This window comes from Lepus europaeus, chromosome 7 (genome assembly GCF_033115175.1).
Source record: "Lepus europaeus isolate LE1 chromosome 7, mLepTim1.pri, whole genome shotgun sequence".
Lineage (NCBI taxonomy): Eukaryota > Metazoa > Chordata > Mammalia > Lagomorpha > Leporidae > Lepus > Lepus europaeus.
Genome location: NC_084833.1, coordinates 77,495,043 through 77,511,104, shown reverse-complemented (window position 1 = coordinate 77,511,104; position 16,062 = coordinate 77,495,043). Strand labels below are relative to the sequence as shown.

Genomic DNA, 16,062 nt, shown 5'->3' with positions numbered 1-16,062 from the left:
CCTCGTGGAACTGTTATTTAGGTTTTATACCTAAAAATTAACGTGTGATGCAAAGTTTCATGAAGTAGGAAAGTTCTAATTCATTAGAAATGTGTCTGTGTTCACTGAATTTGTTTCCTGCAGGTAAGCCAGAGTAAGTAAAAACAAGGGCAAATTCAGGAAATCAGGCATAAATCCCTAGTTATCTAGGCCAACTTGCAGAATATGAAACTGAACCGAACCACTGTCCACTTCCTAGTAACCGTTGACTTTGTCACCTCTTCCCTTCCCTCCCTTCTGATGACTGTTGGTGAGCTGAGGTCCTAGCTGCCAACTTTCCACCCCAAGGCTGCCAGCTGTAGGGGGCGCCTGCCTTGTCTCAGGCATTACTGCTCCCAAGCTCTTGCACCTACGTTTGCAGTATAAGCAGCTGTTGACTGGGCCCAAAACTACTGCAGAACCCTCATCAGCGCTCTTATATCCTTATAACATCCCCTTCAGCACACGATAAACTGAAGGCCTGCTATAATAAAGCAGCTTTTTTTTTTTTTTTTTTTTTTTTTTTTAGACAGGCAGAGTGGACAGTGAGAGAGAGAGACAGAGAGAAAGGTCTTCCTTTGCCATTGCATTGGTTAACCCTCCAATGGCCGCCGCCGCACTGATCCGATGGCAGGAGCCAGGTGCTTCTCCTGGTCTCCCATGGGGTGCAGGGCCCAAGCACTTGGGCCATCCTCCTCTGCACTCCCTGGCCACAGCAGGGCAACCGGAACAGAATCCGGCGCCCCCACCGGGACTAGAGCCCGGTGTGCCAGCGCCGCAAGGCGGAGGATTAGCCTGTTGAGCCACAGCGCCGGCCTCAGCTTTTTAACTCAAAACAAGTCAACTTGCATCGCTTCTTGGTCTCTTGTCTAAGGTCAAATGTAAAACAAGTCACCTACAAGGTGTCCTTTCGAAGCGTTGTTTCCTAAATGAGTAAAAGCCCTTCCAGCTCTTAAGCACCACCAGTGAAGGCTCAAGGAAGCCCCCTCGGACCTCCCCGAGTCATCTCTCTTCTCCCTTTCTCTCCGCAGCTCCAACGGGAAATCCGTCACCTGGGCCCAGAACGAGAGGAGCAGCCGAGGGCAGCACCTGTGGCAGCGGCTGTCTATCCACATCAACAAGAAAGAGAACCCCAACCAAACGGCTGTCATCAAGCCTTTCCCCAAGAGCACCGACAGCCGCGGCGCCCTGGCCGCGGGCGCGGGGAGTGCGGGCCCAGGGGCCGCGGGGGCCCCGGGCAGCACGGGCTGCCCCGGCGGCGCCGGTCCCGGCGGGCCCGAGCCTCCCGACGCCGGCCCCAAGGCGCTGTACGACGTGGCGGAGGCCGAGGAGCAGCTGCCGGCGCCAGCGCGGCCGCGCTCGCCGTCGCCCATCAGCACGCTGAGCCGGGGCGCGGGCTCGGCCAGCCGCACGGACGACGACGTGCCCTCGCTGCGCTCGGAGCCCGCGGCGCGCAGCAGCTCGTCGCAGGGCTCGCTCATGGAGCAGATCAGCAGCGTGGTGACGCGCTTCACGGCCAACATCAGCGAGCTCAACTCCATGATGCTGTCCACCGCCGCTCCGGGCCCCGGCGTGGGCGCCCCGCTCTGCTCCTCCTACCTAATCCCCAAAGAGATCCAGCTGCCCACGACCATGACGACGTTCGCCGAGATCCAGCCGCTGCCGGCCATCGAGGTCACGGGCGGCCCGCAGCCCGCGGCGGGGGCCCCGCCGGCCGGGGGTGGCGCTGCGCGGGAGAGCCCGGCGGCCGGGCCCGAGGCTGCGGCCGGCAAGCCCGACCTGGAGGAGCTGGTGGCGCTCACGCCGCCGTCCCCCTTCAGAGACTCGGTGGACTCCGGGAGCGCAAGCCCCAACTCGCCCGTTTCCGAGTCGGCGCTGTGCATCCCATCGTCGCCCAAATATGACACTCTGATCATTAGAGATTACACTCAGAGCTCCTCGTCGTTGTGAAGGTCCCTGGAACCCACGCGGCTTCCTTCCAGGGGTCCCTGCGCGCACGGGCGCCCATCAAGGCCGAGGTGGAAGACGCCAAGTACACCCGCAGTGGAACCACGAGATTCTTAGTGCTATTTCACCACTACTGACCGAGACACCGACCACGAATCTTTGGGCAGATTTTCTGCTAGTGGCCTTAGAAAACATGGGCTTTTAAGAAAACTGCTTCGACTCTCGAGGGCTGAAAATGAGTCTGTGAAAACAGCTACGTACCAAGTGCTTCGCTCTAGGAAGGCAGTGAGTGAAACAGCATCGTGGAGGGCGAAAAGGCGCAGTTAATAAGCAACTGTAAAAAGTTTTATTTGTTTACTTTGATCTTTTTCCCAGAAGAGTCTTTGATTCACCAAACATGAATGTACATTTTCTAACGAACTAAACGTCTGGGACCAAAACATCAACCTTTCTCTTTTTTTTTTTTTCTTTCTTTTCATTTTTTCTTTTTTTTTTTTTTTTCCTTTTCCTGTAATGACCTTGAAAAGCAGTGACTTGGGCACAGTATGCGTTGTTGTGAGTCCCATTCATAACACACGACTGGATAGAGAGTGCTGCGCTATGTGCCACAGGGCTCCTACCAGACTTTCCTCTCCAATTTGGTTGTGAAATATTCTTCCAAAAACCTGCATCTGGGATTCCACCTAGTTATTTCAGATTCACCTCCATCAACCAAGAAAACCAATGGAAGATTTCTTGACTATTTCACCATGTTGCCAATCAATACTGGAGTAGCAAAAAAAAAAAAAATATTTTCTGGAACACTGTTTTGTAATTCCCTCACTGGGGTGCATTGTGTAGCTAGAAATTCTCTTTATAATAAGTCTTGAGCTCAAGCCCTGCTATCTCTTTCGTGAAACACAGCCACTCCTAATGAACGCTGTTCCGTTAGTATTGCCAGCTAAAACATTAAAATATGTGTCTGAGCTTCTTCATTCCTTTCTTTTGAGAAGCTGATGCACAAAGAGCTCCTCTGTTCCTTTTGAGTCCCACCACCGGAAGAGTGATCCGTAGACCCAAGAAAGACATTGTCACAATCAGAGGGACTGTTGAAAAAAAAAATTAACACCATCTTAATACACTGGAAATTCTAAACTGCATCTAGTTGGCTTAGCAGAGATTCAGCTATGCCAGTGAGCAGTGGTTTTAACTTTCCTTGGCTGCTTCAATAGGGCAGCTATGAACTATGACAGATTTTTCAAAGCAATACAGAATATTAAAACAGAGGAACCTTAATAAATATTAACCATACAGTCTTTCTTAGCCATTCCAAAAAAGAGGCAAAGCAAGTATTAATATTTTCCTTTTTAAAATAATTAATATGAATTTGTGCACTTCATACTGTCATTGTTTAAATACTGCAGAAAAGAGATTTAGTTACAATAGATACACCTGTGCTTTGATGGATTCATACAGGTAGACTTCATAGCTCTACTGTCATCTCTCCATCCCATTGCAGCTACCCTCAGGTACCAAATGTGTCCAATTCTTAAATAAGTATAGTAATAAGAGGAGGAGGTGTCCTACAGAGTTCAGTTGACCCAGCCTTATACTAAAGATAGCCTTATGAAAAAGATTTGCTGTGAGGCACAAGTATATTTTTGGCAGAGAAAAATAAATCTTTTTTTTTCTTTTGCTCAGTACCTTATTTTGGTAAGTATTTTTTATTTCACATTTATTCAAAAAGAAATTGAGAAAGGGAAGTTTATCCACTGGCAAAAATAATCATTCTCTACTTGTAGAGAATACATTGCTTGTTGATAGACTCTTTTTCTGGTTTCTCTTTTGAAAATTTAACACAAATGTTTCAAAATAAAGCATTAAAAACTAAGATTAATTTACTAATAGTAATAATAATTTAAAAGAAATCAAACTTCCCATGTCAGATTTGAAAATAACATTATCTTGCCACCTTGATCTCAAGGAGTCTCTTGAAATAGAAGTAAGATCTAACTGCACTTCATTGTTTGCTGAAAACAAATGTCTGCCTCTACCAAAAAACAAATGTAAGTATTTAGTACTCCTGGATCCTCATCAAAAAAATGTGTTGTTCACCTGGGGATTACTGTCTTGATTTCATATATACTGATACTTTTCTAAATATACTCTATAAATTTTAAACTTTGTTTCATAAAATCTTTAAGTTTGATTTTCATTTTATTTTGAAATACAGTGAATTGTACTCTGTTGATCAATAGAACATTTTTAACTTTCACCATTATCAAATTCTCTAATTTTCTAGTACGTTATTTCCTTAAAATGTACACTATCTTGTGTGAAACGTCATTAGAAATTAAAATGTAATGCAAGTAAATTGCCAACTGATAATTCCATATGACATCATAATCTAACTGTAATAATACAAATGACTTATCCAATTAGAGAACAAGATGTATTTTCCTTTCTATTTCTGTAAACTTTGCCACTTCATTGAATACATTGTATATTGGACATAATGTTATTACTAATGCATTCTTGAGATCTTTTATTTTGGAATGATGCTAACTCTGTCTCTTTGCCAATTTTAACACCAGGTTCCAAATAGTAACTCTACAGTACAAAGAACTGAATATTCATTCTAGGGCTAGAATGTGAACTTCACAATTCATTTGGGTACCTATTCTCATTTAATTTCCTTGAAAGGAGTCTGTTCCTGGTGCCCAGTGATAATTCAGTTGGGGCCAGCAGTGACTAAAAGGAAGGGCAAAGTACAGAGAAATGCTAAGGCTCAGCAAAGTGACCCAAAAGGAAAGTTTGATTCCAGGATGAAAAAGAGAAGATCTGGTTTGATTGCGTTATACTGACCATTCTAAGCAGTCCACACGTCCTTCTATTTTGGGAGAAGAGTGAGGTCAGCCTGAGAAGACCAACCAAGTCTGAACTGGGAAGAATCATCTTTCTGGGCTAGGGGTGGGGAGCTGAAAGGAAGTATGGAAAGGAAAAATCCTAAAAGATTTGACTGATGGAAGGAAAAAAGTGCATCCCCAAATGTGCTAATCCTTGAAAGCAACAGTCTTTCCCAAACTGTGTTACCAGCAAGGGATCAGGAAGACTAGGAGCTATTTCTGACTGCAACTGAATTGTGTAATGTCTCTGCTACAGTTCTGTGACTTCCAAACCAGGAATTAAACACTCTTTTTTAAAAAGAAAGAAAAAAAAAAAACACATTTCCTACACTAGTCTCCCAGCAAAATGTACATGTTTTGGAGTCGTCAAAGGTATTATCTGAATTCATATTTAGCAACAGCTTATTAATAACCCTCAAGCTGTCAGAATCTCTATAGTTACCATTTACAATTTTATACTGTGAAAAAATATAGATCAGTGAAAGCATAAAGATAAATCAGAATTCACTATGATAGAAAGTCTGAGGCCTGGGAGATTTTCTACTGTCTATTGAAGAATGAGGCATGTATAAAATAGTTGGTTGGATTTCACTGATCTTCCCAATGTGAACAAATATACTATGTATATTGTGTGTGTTTCTAGAATTCAATGGCAGCTGCTGGTGGTGTTGTAATTAGAAATCTATATAGAATATAGATGTTTTAGAGAGATGGTGCCAATCCTAAAAGATTTGTGTGGGCTATAAGTGCTTGTACTTACTTTTTCTGCACTTACAACTTATTTGATTTTAAAACTGTGTGCGCATATTTGTTCTTTTTCTGTTGTTGCAGCTTGTACTATTAAAATAATAGAGAATGTTAAATTATTTTGATGTGAATTGCAAATGATTTTTTTCATAAAGTTTAACATTTTTATCAGCCTTGTTTCACTTTGTACTTGTATAAATGTGTTTTATTTTAGCATTTTAAAATATACTTGCCTGTTTCTCAGTTGTCTAAATCATGTTCTAGTTGGTGTTTGTGAAGTCAGTTATTTTTTGAAAAATATTAAAAAAACAAACTATGATATGACTTTAAGATTATTCCCCTCAAATGCTTAGAATGTTGTCTTAATAGTTTTCTAATATGAAAAGAGCCATGCTATTAATTATTATTAAATTCTGAATAATGTACACATTTGAATTCCAGGGTTTACAAAGTAAGCAGTAGACAATAGATGAAACCGGAGATGCTGTCCCCAAAGACAACAAAAACACCTTTTAAAACATACATCAGTAAATACATTTTTTGAAAAAGGATTGTAGGGAATGTATTTTGGTTTTGTGTCTAGAAATATACATTATAAAATAATTCCATAACTATTTGTGTTGATAGAGGTAACATCAAACAGATAAAACACATTGTTTGCATTTGTTTATATGTTTGTGTTTATATATGAACAACATACACAGTTACATAGATATTATACCTTCAGTCCACCTATGTATATGTTTTTGTGTGTATATGTTTCAGATATTCATAAATGTGCAGAAGTATGTAATTTTTCCTGAAAAAATTCACTTGTCCAATCACTTTTTAAAACTTTTTTTTTTTAATTTGAAAGAGAGACAGAGATCGTCCATCCACTAGTTCAGTCCCCAAAAGCCCACCTAGATTGCCTATGTGGTTGGCAGGGACCCAAATAGTAGGCCATACTTGCTGCCTCCCAAAGTACACATTAGCAAGAAGCAGGGAATCCAAAATGGAACTGGAATGCAAAGCTAAGCACTCTGATCTAGGATGCATGCATCTCAAGGATATTTAAACAGCTACACCTCAAGTCAGTCCAACAACTGCCCTTCAGATCACTCCTTAACTTCTATTGTTAAACAAATTTGTCTTCCTTGAACATAAAGTAGTAAACACCTAAAGGCAGACTATAGAGTAGATGCTTGATGTATGGAAGAGAAAGACAATATAGATTTTAAAATATACCTTTTCTGTGCTTCCTGACATTGTATTAGTTATACTCATATGTAAACTGTACACACATTGCTCCTCCTTGTCAAATTCTGCCCTTCAGTGTCTTCTATTCTGAAGTCATATGAATGGGCATGATATTTGAATTACATAGAGAACATTATCTTCTAAAAATTGAAAGAGTCTTGTAAAAATTCATAGAATCATGGAAGGTTATGCAAAACCAACTGATGCAATAGAAGTGACATTGAACTAAAAACCAAGTTCTATTACCGTCACTCTATAACTTCAATAAATTACCTTGATTTCTCCATAGATCAATTCCTCTTTCTTTAAATGCAAAGTTGAGTGATAATAACCTGTAAAGTTCTTTCATTGCCAATATTCTTAGTATATTATAAATGCTCAAAAAAGATTAGCTACTACTAGTGGCAATGTACTATTTATTACATGGTTGATATTCAGCAGGAAACTTAAATAGGTTACATCCCATATTACTTGTGGAGGTATAACAAATTATAGTTTGTTAGTTTGAACTCCTAACAACCTTGGAGGTGTTGACCAAGAACAACTTAGTAAATTTGATATAGACTACCTCAGAAGGAATGCTTTTCCTATAGTATAATCTCTGTTGAATGCTGGCTAATTTTTATTATATTGCTCATGATAGCTTAGTTTTAGAAACTAATAATTCTCAAACACTTTTTATAGTAGCTAGCTAGCTAGACAGATGGATGAATAGATAGAATTATATTAATGAAGTTATCTCATTACACAAAAGTAAAAGGTTTACATTTCTTCTCAAAGCATTTTGAGAATCAGAAGTATTACTACATTTCACCCCATTTATGAGTTTTTATTATTAGTGGATAACTTCTCTGAATAAAATGTTTAAACTGAGCTTCCTTGATTATTTTTAAAGTCCTAAACCAAAAGTATTGGAGGAAATCTTCACAAGAATAAGTATTTTGAATCAATACTTACCCCAGGCAAAAGGCATTTATTTTTGATATTGTGGATGTCTTCTTGAGGTTTATATGACCTACAAATATGCGGGGTATGAGGTATACACATATCAGACACATTTGAATCATTCATGTATAGTTTCTATTCTTGCTCCTTGACTTAAAATGTTGCATATTATCTTATTTCTAAAATGGAATGAATGTCATATGATAAATTATATGAATGATATGTCCATGAAAATCACACAATATAGTAATTGGCTTTTTTGAACTGTTGAACAGTAATAGATGATTCATAAAAGTAATAGCTTTAGGCCGGTGCCGTGGCTTAACAGGCTAATCCTCCGCCTTGCGGCACCGGCACACCAGGTTCTAGTCCCAGTCGGGGCGCCGGATTCTATCCCGGTTGCGCCTCTTCCAGGCCAGCTCTCTGCTATGGCCCGGGAAGGCAGTGGAGGATGGCCCAAGTGCTTGGGCCCTGCACCCGCATGGGAGACCAAGAGAAGCACCTGGCTCCTGCCTTCGGATCAGTGCGATGTGCTGGCCGCAGCAGCCATTGGAGGGTGAACCAACGGCAAAAAGGAAGACCTTTCTCTGTCTCTCTCTCTCTCTCACTATCCACTCTGCCTGTCAAAAAAAAAAAAAAAAAAAGTAATAGCTTTAAAAGTTTGGAAATTGTAGTAACTCCAGGTAAATGGCTATCTTTACCACAAACTATACTCATCTTTAATATGCTAATATTAAATATCAATTTTTAAAAAATAAACCTAACATTCTCAGAGTCTCAAGGAACACATTTGAAAAATACAATGATGTAAAATTTATTTGTACACATTTTTCTATCAAAATTTAAAATTTATTGTGTTTCTATGACAATCTCCTAAGACTTTTAAGGCAGAAAACATTGAGTTGATAACAATTCCAGCATCACCTCCAAGAGTCATTTTACTGAACCACAAGTAGCCTTGCTCCATTTTGTTACTCATTTTCCTCCCATTTTCGGATTCCTGAGATATTTACTTTATGTCAATAGATTAAGCTGTAGGTTTTCTCTACTTATTTAATTTTTTGGTCAGGAATTTTGTATTGTTCTCTTAACTACAACAGCTTCAGAGGAAGCAATAGTTGGGATAGATATTGACTAGCCAGTAAAGTATATTCCAATGGCAGCAGAAGGTTATTAGAGTGTAAACCAGAAGATGTTTTTAGAAACTATGTTCAGATTCTAATTTACCTAGATGAGCAAAATTGCATGGACGTATCTAAAACATATACCAATGCATTTCTACTCCTGAATGTGCAAGATAATGAATTCAGGCCTTTACTTCTCCATGTATTGGTTTACCCTCTATCATGAACTTAATCTCTCTAGAGAATTTAAATTCCATCTTTAACCCTAATTCATTTCCCTAACCTTCCAAAGAGGTATGAAACAATCTAAATGTATACAGAGGGAAAAGGTCTTATTCTGGGACAACCACTATAATAACCCAGGAAAAATCAGCCACGAACTTAGGGAATCATTCTGTCTAGTTCTATCCAGCCAGTATTAAAAGCCAGTGGGAATGTGGTTTTTTTTTTTTTTTTTTGCTCATGTAGGGAAATAAAAAGAACACGAAATTCAATTCCTAAGAATTAAGAGGGAGCTGTGATATAATCATTCCAATTGACTGAGTATATGAGAGGAATCCAAACAAACAAAATAAAAATATGTGAGCAATGATTATAGGACCAATAAACACAGTGAAAGGCCCAAATAAAGGAAGCTATGAAGGTCAGAATGGAAAATAATGCATTTATGTTATGAGTCATGTTATTTGCTAAATTGGAACCATCAGCTAACCCGGTTTTGAAGTATTCAAAGCACTGAGAGAGGCAAATGTTAAATAAAGTCAAGTATAGCAATGCTAATGTCCAATAAGAAATAATTCATAATAAAAAGTCATTAAAACGGTCAAAAAGGATGCTCGAAATGTATAAAATGACACAGAAGATAAAAAGGTCATGGATCTTTATAAATAATATGGCTTCAGAACTTACAAAACAAAAACTGACAGAAACATAAGAGAAAAAAAGTGACAATTACAATAGAGCTCTTAAATAACTGTACTGATAAATACATCAAGGAGTCCAAAGAAAAGGTTAAATAAAATTTGCAAGAATCTAGTAATACAAAGAGTAATAATAATCAATGAAAGCTACTTAGAGCTTGTTCCAGTTAATAGACAAGTCTTTCCATTCTCCTTAAATTATTCATACATTTAAACTTAGATTAGGTTATTTCTTTTTTTTTCTTTTTTTTTATTTTTTTTTTAACTTTTATTTAATGAATATAAATTTCCAGTGTACAGCTTATGGATTACAATGGCTTCCCCCCCCCCATAACTTCCCTCCCACCCGCAACCCTCCCCTCTCCCGCTCCCTCTCCCCTTCCATTTGCATCAAGATTCATTTTCAATTCTCTTTATATACAGAAGATCAATTTAGTATAAAGATTTCAACAGTTTGCACCCACATAGAAACACAAAGTGAAACATACTGTTTGAGTACTAGTTATAGCATTAAATCACAATGTACAGCACATTAAGGACAGAGATCCCACATGAGGAGCAAGTGCACAGTGGCTCCTGTTGTTGACCCAACAAATTGACACTCTAGTTTATGGCACCAGTAACCATCCTAGGCTGTCGTCGTGAGTTGCCAAGGCTATGGAAGCCTTCCAAGTTTACCGACTCTGATCATATTTAGACAAGGTCATAAAAGACAGAGTGAGGATAGTAACCAATGATCCTAAGAGTGGCATTTACCAGGTTTGAACAATTATACAGCATTAAGTGGGGAAGAGGACCATCAGTACACACAGGTTGGGAGTAGAGCCATTGGTGGTAGAGTAGAGGTTATGATTACAAAGGAATGAGGCCCAAGTGCACTAGACAGGGCCTAGAACAAAGGACAGAGTCATTATTAGAGGAGCTAAGAAAGGTGCTGTCTAAGCTACAATTAAGTTTTCTGATTGAGAGGCAAATAGAACCTGATAGAAGGGGCTTGATAATAATCTGGTGGGCTTTAGGCCTTGTAAAATCAGAGGCCCAGACCTATCTATCTCTTCACATGGGGTATATCCTAAGGGAGGTGTGAACCTCCTAGGGGAAGGCACTCTGTTGACTTTCATTACTTGGCTGGCCTGGGAGGAGAGCTGGCCAGGTAAAGGCAGGGGGCATCTCTAACAAGAAATTTACAGTTCTGCCTGCAATGTTGCTGACCCTACTTGACCATACCCTCAGCTGCAGTGGTCACTTTGGAAGTTGGGCTGAGTGAAGGGCTTTTCAGCTTAGAGCCAATAAGAGCTGTGGCTCTGACCTGGGCATCTTTCAACTCCAGGGCAGGTCCATTTCCAGTGATCCAACTCTTGGCAGAGCTGCCAGGGCTCTTCACAAGCTGACTTCTGCTGAAGCCCAGGCTTACCACATTGAAAGCCACTGCAGTGGACTGGCCTGTTGGGTCTCCTTGAGGGCAGATCACTGTACAGATCAGCCATTAATAGGCCTGCCACCCATTGCTTCTGATGCCGAGCTTTCTTTTCCTCCTGGTTTGTGTTAAAGCAGACCAGAGGATGCAAGTCAAGGGAGTGCCCGTGTCCCATCTCTAATCTTCGGTGGCCTGAACTACAAGTCTATAGTCACAGGCATGTTCTGTGGTAGTTTTTCTAAGGTAGACAATGCCCATGAGGAAAATTATATTCTCACTTTAAAACTTTCTTTCCCTTTGGTCTGAAAGGGAGGTTTTTTCTACTTACTGTATACTTCGCTGATGGCGAAGTGAATCTAGCTATGAGATTATTATTTAAGTTCTTATTTTGGCTATGCTATTGCAGAAAAATGTTAGCCATCTCTTTTATAAGGTCTAAAGATTAAATTGTGCGTCCTACAGATTCCTTCATAATAGAATTAGTTTCCTACCTTGAAGAGAATAGAGAAATGAAAGAACAAGTTGGGCTTAGAATAGAGAAATGAGGGAGCAAGTCCTAGATCGCTTGCTGACAATAGCAATATCACATGAATACTTAGCAAACCGTTTCAACCATTAGATAACAACTTAAGAAAAACATTTACCAGAAGGTCCAATGCCTTCTATAAATTTTAAGAATCATGTATTTGAAAACACCTCTTAAATATCTAACATGGTGTAGTTTGTTTAGCCAGTAAACTTAAGCACAACCATCTAAAATGTTTTTAGTTTCTTTCTACCAACACGTTTAAAACATATGATACACAGATTCAGGTCACTCAAATTAAAATGTATCTTTGATTGATTTTAGCATCTTAAATTTATGGACAATCTTATCTATAAGCCATTTAAAATAAAACTCTTAATAAAATTTCCCCATGTGGACATACAGTATGTACACACATATAATATAGCATAATAGACCAATATAGCAATTTTAATAATAGCTTTTAAAATCTTTAACTCTTTTTGTAGTTTGCCAATTGATTTGAATTGCTTTTTGTTTTTAGTAACCTCAGTTAACCATACTTTCTCTCAGTTGGTACTGTTAATACATTATTGGCTTCATCTGTTTACAGAGCCATCCCAAAGTACTGAATACAATAAAAGTGGCTGGAAAAAGTCCATAGGAACCTATAGGAGGACAGCTAAACACACAACCAACAACGCTTTATTTTTATGAGCAGCACATCATATATAACTATGGATGAGAAAAGACTTTAAATCGCCATGTTTAAAATTATAAACTCATCAACCAACAAGAGGCACTTGCTTACTTCACAGTATTTTTGAAAGCACCTGTAGGATTTTACAAGTATTTAACCCTTTAGGCCTCTGGGGCTTTCTCATTAAGATAACTATCATGTCTAGTAACACAAGATCATTAGACTTTTTAATTCTCAAATATTAATAGCATTTTCCATTATACAAACTTAAAGTCTGGTACCACATCACATCTTGACAGTCCTTCTAATATAATCCAAATAGACTGATTAGTTGGTGTCTCTATAAGATGAGAGACATAGGTCCTTCGATTTTTTCAGTTGGGCCCAAACTGGAAAAACCAAAGTCCAGGATTTACTGGAAATTTTAGAGACCAGATTGTTTGAAACTTTGATTTTTTGAATGCCTGTCAAGAATGCCAAGAAGGCTCAAAATCCAAAATATCTGGTTGAAATAAGATTTCTTAAAATCATGACATAACATAGACCAAATTTGATTATTGTTACAAGGTGATTATTCAAATTTTTGAAAATAAGCACATATTTAAATAACCCATAGCTCTTAATAAAAATTCAGCTGTTTTTGAACAATTAGAATTTAACAGACATCAAGAGAACATAATAGATTACTTTAACACATTGCTTTAACAGAGCATCAGAGTTTAATTCTATGTCAAAGAGAAATTGAGCTTCCTGTGATCTTTTGCTGTGAGGTTTCCTTCCTTTACCTTCTTTCATATTGGTGACCATGTTTCTGTGTTTCTGTGTGTAACACATCTTTAAGCATCTTTTGCAGGGCAGGATGAGTGGCAACAAATTCTTTCAGTTTCTGTTTGCTATGAAAAGTCTTAATTTCACCTTCATTCACAAATGAGAGCTTTGCAGGATATAGTATTCTGGGCTGGCAGTTTTTCTCTCTTAGTACCTGGGCTATGTCTCGCCATTCCCTTCTAGCTTGTAGGGTTTCTGATGAGAAGTCTGCTGTGAGTCTAATTGGAGATCCTCTAAGAGTAATCTGACGTTTCTCTCTTGCACATTTTAGGATCTTTTCTTTATGTTTCACTGTGGTGAGTTTGATTACAACATGTCGTGGTGAGGATCTCTTTTGGTCATGTTTATTAGGGGTTCTATAAGCTTCCTGTACTAAGATGCCTCTGTCCTTCTCCAAACCTGGGAAATTTTCTGCTAGTATCTCACTGAAAAGGCCTTCTAATCCTTTCTCCCTCTCCATGCCTTCAGGAACTCCTAGAACCCGAATGTTGGGTTTTTTAATAGCTTCCTGTAGATTCCTGACAATATTTTTTAGATTTCTAATTTCTTCTTCTTTTCTTTGGTTTGCCTGTTTCCTTTCCTGTGCTCTGTCTTCTAAGTCTGATATTCTCTCTTCTGCTTCGCCCATTCTGTTTTTAAGGCTCTCTAATGTGTTTGTCATTTGATCTATTGAATTCTTCATTTCATTATGATTTCTCGTCACTATCAGAGTTTCTTGTTCCACTAGTTGTTTCATTTCATTTTGATTCCTCCTTAATATTTCACTTTCACGAGAGAGATTTTCTATCCTGTCCATTAAGGATTTCTGTAGTTCAAGAATTTGTTTTTGAGAACTTCTTAATGTTCTTATCAATTTTTTGAGATCCGCTTCTTGCATTTCTTCGATCTCATCATCTTCATAATCTTGAATTGGGGTGTCTTTTTCATTTGGGGGCATCATAGTGTCTTCCTTGTTCTTGTTAGCTTGGTTTTTGCGTTTGTTTTTTGGCATGTTGGAGATATTGATTTCTTCACTGTGGTGTTTTTTCTTGTTACACTATGGCTCTATATTAAGTGGACTGTCTGCTTTTGATGGAGCCTTAGAGGCTTGAGATGAGTGTGGCCTGAGAGCTGTGTTTGGTTCCTCAGGGTTGAGGGTGTGTCAAAGATGACACTCCCAGGTTAGGTGTGGTAAATCTCTCTTTCTTTTTTTGATTTAAAAGGAAAGTAATTCCGCACAGCTGAACATAATTGGAGGTAGTTAGCAGGCAAATGATATACCCACAGGAGCCAGAGATCGGAAGCTCTTTCCCAAGGACCACACAGGGAATCTCTGCTGCCCTTAGTGTGGGCTCCAATTCTCCTGCAGTCTCCCACTGGGTTGCCAAGTTAGATGCTAATCTCCTGTTATTTCACCCCTCCTCCCAGAGTCAGGTTTTTCTGCTAGGCTCAGGGCTGGTGCAGACTTGAGGTCGCCCTGCTTATGATGTATGTCCAAAATGGCGCCTGCTCTGTCTTGCTCGCCTTTGAGAGGTGAGTGGAGAGAGAGAAGCTTGTGTCTGTATCGGTCACTTTTTAAATTTTTTTCCTATCTCTCTTCTAGTTAGCCTGGTGAACTTTTCCCCACGGAGTTTCAAGCCTCGTTCCCTCTAGTCTCCTCTTTCCGCTTTCCCGCTGGTGTCTCGGGCTACTGAGGTTCGGCTCACCTCGCGTTCCAGCGCTGGTGTGTTGAGTCTGCCACTGGTGTCCCGAAATTGGGCTCTCACGCTCTCCACGCAGGTCCACTGTGAATCACTAGTTCCAGAAGAGTTTCCTCTGCTGTTTCTTCCCCTACTCTTCCTTGACCCTGCAGTATCTCCACTTATATTAAACTTTCTCTCACCCCGGACTAATAGTGTGCTCCCTGCCTATTCCGCCATCTTGCCGCTCTCTCAGATTAGGTTATTTCTTAACAAACTCCAGAAAGCAGAAGTATCACAGGCTGCATTAACTGATGAAAAGAAATTTAATCTGAAATTTAAGATAAAGTTATCCAAAAGAAATATGTTCACTTCGAATCTCCTCCTCAGATAGTTTAGGGGGTAAAGAAAAGCTTGACTAAAATTACAACCTAGTTAGAAGTGAACATTACTGATAGCCCTGCATATAAAAATGGGTGGAGTAGCCAAAGAATATTCTAGAGAAATTGATTTATACTGAATGCACATTTTTTAAAAGACCAATCATTCAATTGTAGATGTTGAAAAATAAGTTAAAAAACTATGTAATAAAAACAACTAATAGTTATTAAATCAGAAATAATACAAGAAAAAGCAAACATCTAAGACAATTAAAAGTAATCATTGAAACCAAACTAGTCATTTGAGAAGACAAATATATTGATAAAAATTTATCTAATGTAATCAAATCAAAGAGTAAACACAAATAACATTATTAATGAGAACAATGGTATACAAGAGAAGGCTTCAAAAAGCTCACAGTAAATGTGTATTATTTTTTAATAATTTAAGTTTTCCATGAACTCTTCAAGACATCCTCATAGAGATCTAGACATAAAGAAATCATGAGGTAAAACTTTACTAATTTAAAAATACAGGTAAGTGAATGTATTCTTCTAGGAAAATAAAATAACAAAGTAGAACAATAAGTAGAAAACTCAGGCCAATTATCACAAGAATACTGTATCATAGAAGAGAATTTTAAAATATCTTACTCTAAAAATCATAAGTTCAAATGTTTTATAGGTAAATTTCATCATGATACATGATATTTATATCATATGGAAATATCTATAACTTATTAATGAGA

General features: G+C 38.9%; 1 protein-coding gene across 3 annotated transcripts in view; it reads left to right on the top strand.

Annotated features, from left to right (window-relative positions):
• The window catches only part of GRM5 (glutamate metabotropic receptor 5), a 553,498-nt gene extending 551,530 nt beyond the window's left edge, over window positions 1-1,968 (top strand). For 2 of the 3 annotated variants that reach the window (XM_062198294.1, XM_062198293.1), the window contains one exon: window positions 1,050-1,968. In XM_062198294.1, the coding sequence (XP_062054278.1) occupies window positions 1,050-1,968 (919 nt within the window). The remainder of the gene's footprint in view (window positions 1-1,049) is intronic. The other variant, XM_062198295.1, reaches the window with a different exon arrangement.
• Window positions 1,969-16,062: the final 14,094 nt, after the last annotated feature.